The 10,004-nt window shown below is 37.6% G+C and overlaps 1 protein-coding gene and 1 pseudogene across 1 annotated transcript; both read right to left on the bottom strand.

Annotated features, from left to right (window-relative positions):
- Positions 1-4: 4 nt before the first annotated feature.
- Positions 5-3,170, bottom strand: LOC129571662 (cofilin/actin-depolymerizing factor homolog; the record flags this gene model as incomplete). The annotated part of the gene is made up of 2 exons (XM_055451479.1): positions 2,571-3,170; positions 5-152 (listed from the first exon to the last, which is right to left on the bottom strand). Coding segments are annotated over exons 1-2 (432 nt in total), but the record flags the coding sequence as incomplete, so codon positions are not given.
- Positions 3,171-4,072: 902 nt separating this feature from the next.
- On the bottom strand, positions 4,073-9,371 carry LOC129571663 (probable 26S proteasome non-ATPase regulatory subunit 3; annotated as a pseudogene).
- Positions 9,372-10,004: the final 633 nt, after the last annotated feature.

Below are 10,004 nucleotides of genomic sequence, written 5' to 3'. Positions count from 1 at the left end.
CCAATTTATTGAGAATGTAATCGATACCGTACGGTTCGATCGATTTACCAGCCCAAGACAGTAGACCGTTTTTATTCAGCTGTTGCTGGTCAAAATCACGTAATTTTTTTTCCACAGCCTCTTTAGATGCTTGCGACAGATCAGTGGCCCGAATTGATTAGTTTACGCCTTCCAACGAATCCTTCAATACACGGAATGAGATTGAGTACAAACCCTTCTTGAATTCGTCGGTGGTTTCTGGGCACCAGGACATTAAAAATAGCTTTCGTTTCTTTGAACTTTCAGATGTGCTTTGACATTGATGCATGTATTCGAAGTCGAAAAGACCATATCTGAAACAGAGAGAAGAACAATAATTAAAAATCAGTAATTTGTCTGAGTATCTATTTCAAATTTGCACTACACAATCACAAACTTAGATGAAAGACACTGTATTTGTCTTGGGTTAGTTCAAATTCTAGTGCATTTATTATCGAATTTAAACCATACTAAACAAAACATTAATATACGAGTCTCATTGCAATGCAGCAAATAATCCATAAATAATAATTATACACGGAGTTGATGAGCTCACGATATTCAATTGCCCGTTTTCATGTGAAATGTTTCTGAAAGCTTGAATGCAAACTCCATCCGAATGGGGAAATGACCACCTTGTTAATTCAAAAACCAGTTTTCTGTGCGAATTTTTTTAAGTTTTTATGCGTCCAGTGTAGAGCATAAAAAGCGGAGGCAAAAAGCCATGCAATAATTCAAATACACACAGAAGAGAATCCCCGGAATTTTTAGGTGTTCGCCGTAAAATTTGACATTTATATAAATATAAATTTCTATGTACATTTTACCGGCAACACTTGAATTTTCCGGGCGATGACATAATTTCAAATATTCCAACAGAAATTAGCGCCATCTGTCATTTCAAGCGGTAAAATATATATAGTATTTGATAAAATGTTCGAAAATATGTCATCGCCCGGAAAATTGAAGTGTTGCCGGTAAAATGTATATAGAAATTTATATATAAATGTCAAATTTTACGGCGAACACCCAAAATTTCCGGGGATTCTTTTCTGTGTGTACATGCACACGCACAGGCACGCACACTCACGCAGGAACTCACAAAGTGCACAATGCACACACACACTATCAGGTGGAAGAGTGTATTCAACACAACACTTACCGGCATTCACCAGTGCCTAAAGGTGTCAACGGACAAGCACCTTGTCTGTCCGTCCGTCCGTTCAGGGCTCTTGAATTTTTTTTGTCCGTCCGTCCGTCCGTTCAGCGCCGCTAAAAATTCCAGCTCCGGTCGGACGGACGGACAAGAAAATTTCTAGCGGCTCTGAACGGACGGGCGGACGGACAGTGAAATTTCTGAGGGTCCTGAACGGACGGACGGACGGACAAGACAATTTCTGAGGGTCCTGAACGGACGGACAAGACAATTTCTGAGGGTCCTGAACGGACGGACGGACGGACAACTAAATTTACAGGGTTCTGAACGGACGGACGGGCGGACAACTAAATTCAGAAGGCTCTGAACGGACGGGCGGACGGGCAAAAATGGACGGACGGACGGACGGACATACAAAATTCTCATACAATATTTTTCACGATTTGAAGAAAAAACTTTTTTTTTCTTGCCATTAACGTCTTATCTGGCAATACGTAATGTATTTTCAGTTATTGATGTGAGTGAAAATTTCAGTAAAAAAATTGTTTTCCAAGTATTCAATAGCAATAAATTGTTGCTTTTTGTAGTAGATAATCTTCTAATTTTGTAAAATGAGACCTGCTGTGAATAAATAAAAATAAAATAGAGAAATGGTAAATGTTTATCGTTTGGAGAATGGTAAACGTTGTTCAACACATAAACATATGTACGTTTTGATATATCAAAATTTGAACTATATTCGATATTTTCGTTCGAATCGTTCGATTTTCTCCCGTGTTTGAAATTTAAAAACCAATTGCTGATACCGATGGTATTTTTGTTATGTATCTTATTGTTCGATTTCTTTATGAAATTCGTGTAAATTTCAATTTGTTCTTATTCGAAAACCATTCAATTGGATAAAATCGTGATCAATTGAATAATCGATGAGAATTTTCGTGTAAATAAAAAAAATTCGATGGAAATTTTTTCGATGATTTTTTTTTTTTAATTTTTTTTTTCTTCAAATCGTGAAAAATATTGAATGAGAATTTTGACCGTCCGCCCGTCCGTTCAGAGCCTTCTGAATTTAGTTGTCCGCCCGTTCGTCCGTTCAGAACCCTGTAAATTTAGTTGTTCGTCCGTCCGTCCGTCCGTCCGTCCGTCCGTCCGTTCAAGACCCTCAGAAATTGTCTTGTCCGTCCGTCCGTCCGTTCAGGACCCTCAGAAATTTTCTTGTCCGTCCGTCCGTTCGTTCAGAGCCCCCAAAAAAATTTCTTGTCCGTCCGTTCAGGACCCTCGGAAATTTTCTTGTCCGTCCGTCCGTCCGTCGGAAAGAAAATTTTTAGCAGGTCTGAACGGACGGACGGACGGACAAAAAAAATTTCAAGAGCCCTGGACGGACGGACGGACGGGCTAAAAAGACGGACAGTCCGTCCGTTTGACACCTTTACGAGTGCCGCCCTTTTGGATGGCTTCTAAAAATTGTTTGTATTCAGCGTTACAACCACCGACCGATTCTACGTCGATTTGATTATAATTCTTAATGTAGAAGATGACATAGCGATGCTTCTTATATTTTTCGATTTCTTCGTACGTGGTTTTGCATGCATTGGAAACAGTCATTACTGCAGTTAATTTTTGGTTATTGTCATCGATGACAGCTTTTAGAGACTGGAGATTAAAATTGTCAAATGTCATTAGCAACGGTAATTTATGTTTGGAGAGTTAAAAAAGATTTTCGTAAAAACTCCAAATCTATAGCAGATTTTATGGTCATTCCTCAATAAACCGAAGGGTTACTTCATTTCAGACTAGAACCTTTTTACTAAAATCCTTTTTAGACATAAATTGAACGCATGAGAATATTCTTGACCTGCGAAAAAAAGTTCGTTCCGAAATGCCTCATACATTCGTATAGCAACAAAAGAGACTCAAGAAAAAAGTGAGCATAAAAGTGTCCCATGATTATGGGGCACTTTTATTCTCACTTTATTCATGGGACTCTTTTATGTAATACAAATGTATGGAGCGTTTTAATTGTGCATTTTGACTTGAGGCTTTTTTATGATAATTTTGATAAAAAGGAATGCGAATTTCGATGTGGCGATAGCACCAATGGGCACAATAAATACTGTATCAAAATCGAAAAAAAAATTAAACTTTTTTTTCGATTTACAGCTGTATTGCGACCGTCTACATGGGAAGTTTGTATGAAAACCTCGGAGCGCCGCTGCTACTGCATTGGCTTCTATGGCCAAATGTACACATAAATAAATAAATAAATACACATGGAAATATCTCGAAAACGGCTGGGTTAATCGGCAAAACGGACCGTGATGTCATTCCCAAAGGGAGTGTAAACACCCGGCTGGTTTGATGGCCTAGAATACAAATCCGGTGGAATTTGGGCTGATCCATGGATTCTCAGGATTCGACCTGATTCTAGCACTTCAATTTCTTTGATAACAAAACATAGGTAGAATGTGTTTACAGATGAACTTAAAAAAGAAAGCACTGGAATCTGACCAAATCCCGAGAATCCATGGATCAGCCGAAATTCTACCGGATTTGTTTTCTAGGCCATCAAACCAGCTGGGTGTTTACACTCCCCTTAGGAGTGACATCACGGTCCGTTTTGCCGATTTACCCAGCCGTTTTCGAGATATTTCCATGTGCAAAAATTTAATAATATTATATTAAATTGCATTGGCCTTTATGAAAAACAATCGAGCGCCGAAATATTATGCTATTTCGCTCACTCTTATATGCATTCAAAATATTCATTAAAAATAACAAAACGTACAAAGAACAAAAACAAAACAAACACAAAATATAAATGATTAGGGAGAATGGGACCAAATGCCTCACTTTTTTTATTACGAAAGTATGATATCAGAAATGTCAACTGTGGCCCACTAATGATATGGTGGAGCCCGAGCCGACCCATGGATAGGTACAAGGCACATCACAAACCAATGGGCCCTCCACAATAGATGAATGGTGTGCAAAGAATCCACCCAAAAAGCGGGCGCCTCGCAATAGACTGAAACTGAAACGGCCTGAGCGATGAGTCTTTGACTCCCTGCAATTATCCAATAATCCCATGACAAAAGAAATAATTGAAATTTTTGCATGCTCCAAATACTATCAGATCTCAATTATCTCGAATCTCATTCGATATATTGTGTTAACATACTACGACGAAGACAAAAACGACTCCCCCTCCCCAGCCGGTCAAGGTCTGGAAACCGGTGGTTTGTTTACGTAAATAATTTGCGATTAATTAATTATGATCCGAACATATGGAAAATTACCAGAAAAATATCAAAAATGATCAGAAGAATATTCAAAATGATCAGAAACTTTTTTTATTAATTTGATCAGAAAAAAATCTAAAATGCTTCTTCCAAAATTGATCAGAAAAAAAAGTACAATGATTAGAAGTATATTTAAAATTATCAGAAACTCTTTTCAAAACTTGATCAGAAAAATATAGAATTTATCAGAAATATATCGGAAATTAACAGAGAATTTTTCGAAATATGATCAGAAACAGTGTTTAAAATAGATACGTTATTTGTATCTAGATATAGATATTGTTCAGGGAACAGAGAGAACACATATTCAGTATTCAATATTATATACACTTCAAAGGTCACAACGCATGAAAGCAGTAAAATTTAAAGTAACATTTTTATAAGTACAATTTGTTGAATCAGCATTATGCTTGGGCGTTGACCACAAATTATTGTATGAACAAACAAATGAATAAACGAACGAATTTAGTTATGTTACAGCAATCGACTGAACTGGTTATAACTCATTTAATGTATTCTTTCTACCGATACAGATATAGATTTTTACAAATTTTCATTTTGTATATAGATATAGATTAGATATACATATATGTATATCTGAAAAATCTATCTAGATTTGAATATATCTAGATATCTATCTCATTTTTCAAAGATTTTTCGATTAAAATAAAAATTCGAAAGTTTAAGAAAAACCGAAAGTGTAAAAACGGAACGTTTTTGTAAACACTCTTCACTGAAGAGCATAGAGTTTGTCAAACTGAACCGGACATTAAGATTCACACAGTTTTTGACACAATTCACCGCAAACCGAAGTGTTTGACAGTTGTCGACGGGTAGTTGTTCTGAATTAGTTGAATACCAAAAAATGTGATGAACGTGAATGTTTTTTCTTCTGCTTCAGACGCTATATTTTGTACACAACGGTACCAAACCAAAGCAACTTCATTAAAAATCACAATATTTCGAAAAATACGTATTATTGAGTGATCGGTCATTTTGGTGAGTGTTATTTCGAAGTAGTATTGGAATAAATATTTCGACAGACAAACAACGCGGCTGTGTCACATCGATATTGATTCAATATTATTGAAAAAGGTGTATGTTTTTTTCTTCTATAGGCACCATATTTCTTTGGAACACGCATTTACAAACACGCAGTGACAAAGCAATTTCGGTAAACAAAACATAAAATTTCGAAATATATCCAATTTCTATTCCTCTCAATTTCGAAAAAATTTCATGAAAAAAAAACTATTTTACGATTCCTTTGAAGGTCGTTATGAAGATTTATGTGAAACCGCATGGCACCTCTATTCTCACCGGATGTACACAGTATTTCGGTAGTTTCGTTGCACGACGAAACCTTATTGATCACGAATGAACGACAGGTAGAATTTGATTTCTCCATCAGCCGCAACCATCGCGTTCTTGCTGTAGTGCGCTACCGAAAGAATGCCAATTCGTTGATAATCAACAACAACTGGTTGTTGACTCAAGACGGTGTGGAAAACAGATCCATTTCGGAGAAAAAATTTGGTGCACTCCCAGAATCTGAACATCGACATCACAGCAAAATCGCTAATGCGAGTCGACTTCAAAGTCCATGAAAGGTCTATTGCTTGTGGTGTTTTTACGGAACGCGACTTGTTGTTTGTGCGCATGAACGGAAATCATGTATTCCCACGAATTTCGGATTTCGTTTCGAAATTCAAAAATCATAAAAATAAATGGTTAATTATAAAAATCTATCTATTTTGTCAGATAGATGCGTCATCATTTTACATCTAGATAGATAGATATTAAGAAATCTACCGTTTGAAAAATACTATCAGATATAGATATAGATATATATCTATCTAATCTATATCTAACTTTTTAGATAGATACGTATCTATTTTAAACACTGATCAGAAAGAAATATATTTTTATCATAAAAATATCCGAAAATGACCAGAGTAAATTCGCATTTTGACCAGAAAACTTAATAGTTTTACCATAAGTTATAACACCTGATTCAAAAGTTACTGCACTAAATCGAAAGCCGAGATACTTAAGCTATAGTGATTTTTCCAAGATATCAATGGTGTAGTAATTTGAATTGACTCATTAGCTATCGAAAATGATATGTCTGGTACATCAATGTCCTGTTGTGTTCAATCTTAGCACAAATTATTTACGTAAACCGGCCACCGGTTTGCAGACCTTGACAGGAGGGGGAGCCGAAAACAACGACGAAGACGACAAACAACATAAAAGTGTCTCACGGATAAACCGTCCCAACTGTCACACGTCGAATTCAAAATTGAATATACAGATCGATAGGGAATGAATGAATAATAATAATTTTGACGAAAGAACAGCGGCCCCTTCTTGAAAATGCAATTTCCTCATACTAGAAATGGTTTGAGGACGAAATATGTTCATATGGAATGTTCAGAACACTCCAGAGAATCAGATGACAGCTTGGGTGGAGTTCCCTCCATCACTATAAAAAAAGGAGGGTCAAAAAGTGGAAAAATAGCGAAAAATGACCAATGTATCCCCAAAATAGGGTCAAACCTCTTTAATCCTCTGAACAAATTACATTTTTGGATTCCTCGTGAAAAATTACTCTTAGGTTCGGGAGATTTCCCATTAAAAAAAATAATATCTTATGTCCTAATTTAAGTTCTGAATGTTAACAAATCGCTCCCCCAAACCTTTCCATGCATTCCGGCCTTGGTTTGGGGCATAAGGGATGATTTTTTTGATCGAAAATGTTCTGAACCTAAAAGTTATTTTTCACGAGGAATCCAAAAATGTAATTTGTTCGAAGGGTGACGGTTTTTTGACCCGATATACAGAAAAAATTAGTATTTTTCAATAAATTTGTATGGGAACCCTCAAAAGGGAGCTCGGAGGTAAAACTGTAAAATATATAGTGCAAACAAAATTAGCTATAGTTGGTCATACATTTGTATGCAAAATTCCAACTCTAAAGGTGAAAAACTGACTCTGTAATATTTGACCCCCGATGGGGGGCGATTTCTGCCAGTTCATTTTCTGGGAGACTGGGTGCGGGGGACCGTTGGGAAAATACATATTCCTACTAATCTGGGTATGGGGAATCCGAATTTTTGGGTCTCAGGTAAAAAAAATGTAACCCTTGAGCAAGAGACTCCTCAAACGCCCAGGAAAAGTGAAAATTGGAATGGCTACCCTAAAATATTCTCCTCGCCATTCTAAACAACTTTGCTACGCATCATTTTTTGATCAGCCTTTTTGTCAATTTTTTTTCATTCCCTATCGATTTGTATATTCAATTTTAAAATCGATGTGTGACAATTGGAACGGTTTACTTGTCAGAATTGTATTTCATTCAAAAAAGAAGTAAAAAATAAATACATACACTATCCATTATGTCCGACCACGACATCAAATCATTAAAGGCACAAGGTGTAGCAGCAAGTGGCTCGGCTTGGGTTCGGGGCTCCTCAGCTTCGCCTCCAAACGATATCGCTTCACGAGGTCTTCGTCGCTTTTCTTCAATTTCGGCGACAATTTCAAGATAAATTTGCTCGCGTTCTCTTCGTTCTTCGGCACTTTCCAAATCTTTGCCATACGATTTTGGTGGGTATCGCATTGCCTTAACACTTTGATTGTGCAGATCCAAGCAGAACGAGATACGTTGATGGAAAGCCAATTGTGGATCACGTGTACTGTACACATCCATGCTTTCTTTGCTGCGCATGTAGCCCTTTTCCGGATCGATTGTTGCTTCGATGACACCATCACGAATTGCCTTGGCGACAATGAACTCAGCATCTTCGGCATTGTCTAAACGCAGCTTCTTAGCAATATCTTCGAGTGAAATGCGCGAATACGACAGACCAATCGAACGAATGGCCGTTCTGATGACATTGTGACGCAAATGGATGATCAGTGTGTACGAATGGTCCTGTTGGAATGTCGGTGTGAAATTTTCCAAAACCTCGCCGAAACGTTGCAAATTTCCCATACGAACGGCTTGTGTCAGTTGAAAGTATGGGATGAGCGAACGACGCAGTGCAGCCTGTCGGAAAATTTGTCGCTCGATAATATTACTTAACAGCAACGACAATGATCAATTTTTGAACTGTTTGTCGGAAACCGATAGCAGCATTCTGTGGTGATTTTCGGAGTGCCTGCACCAAATTCTTATGCGCATCACTGTATTCCAATTTTGCACCTTTGATACGACCTAAGTAATATAAGAATCGAGCCCATTCGTTATTTCTGGCCGTTTCCGGGAACACCGACTTTTTGACCAATTTATCGGCCTGATCGTACAGCGAATAATGCAAATAGTTCCGCAGCAGGCAATTGATGAGCACCGCTTGACGCTCGAAACGCAGTGTGGCGGTACGCAAGCGATTGTGCAGGAAACTGCGAATATTTTCCAATGTATCGATCAATTCGGCAACGCGTGAATAACAGAAGTAGATTTTGGCCGCAATCAAATCCAATGCACGGAAGATTTTGTTCGACAATTGTCTTGGTCAATGCATCGGAGCAGGCTTGGGCTTTGTACAATTGCGATTTGTCAAGCAAAAAGATCAACACCAACAATCGTAAATATGCGTCAACTTCGGGAATTGGTGATTTAATGGTGGCCCGTGTTCGTTGCACTTCCAATTCTTGGCCCGGTTGTGCATTCAAAAATTGAGTGATTGAATCACGTTCAGCGCCAGCTGGGTACAAATATGCCGTCTGTGTAAGTGCGTAGCACAATCGTATTCAATTTGCGACGAGTATTTGGCAATGATTGCAACACACGCAGTGTGAACCGTGGCTCCTTTGTCAAGACAGCCTCTTCGATTTGTAGACTATGCTCACGCATCTCTTCCACGGCCGCTAAATTCTGTTCGCGCTTTTGACGTCTTCAGCGCATTCCATTTCAACATCTTGTGGTTGGGGCTCGTTTTTCGCAACCATTTCTGTTAAACTAAACCTGAAAACCAACAAAATGACAATTAAGCCTTCCGTATTAAAATAGGAGTAGGTATTCCAATGCGCTTATTTATTTATGGAAATGAAAATGGCACTTACGATTGAATTTCAATCAAAATATGTTCACCTACTTTTATTGTTTTCTCCAAAATAACCTGCTGCAAACAATGCTGAGTAATGATATGTGACTTTATTATTTTGCTGTGTTAAATGTCAAATCGCCGCATCAGCAATTGGGGCTGTGAGAATGAAAATGGCAATACAGGAATAAAAATTCTGAAACGCATCAAGAAAAAAAAATTCGCAAAAATGAATCATGAGTTCTGAATATGCAAAAGTGAAACATGAATTTACATGGGCAGCATAGGAGGTTCATGGTGAATAAAACGAAAATGATTATCAATAGATGGCGCTCGGGATTGGAGAAACAGACGATTATTTGGAAATTTGTTCGGATTTTATGCAATGAATAGACTCAATAAATATTTGTATACTTTTTTTTGTATGAATTAACCATTAACCCTTTGACGACCAAAGCTGAACGGCTTGGAATTTTGCAATTC

This window comes from Sitodiplosis mosellana, unplaced genomic scaffold (assembly GCF_009176505.1).
Source record: "Sitodiplosis mosellana isolate CC-2019 unplaced genomic scaffold, AAFC_SMos_1.0 Smas_scaffold_3069, whole genome shotgun sequence".
Classification (NCBI taxonomy): domain Eukaryota; kingdom Metazoa; phylum Arthropoda; class Insecta; order Diptera; family Cecidomyiidae; genus Sitodiplosis; species Sitodiplosis mosellana.
This window is presented reverse-complemented; position numbering and strand designations above follow the sequence as displayed.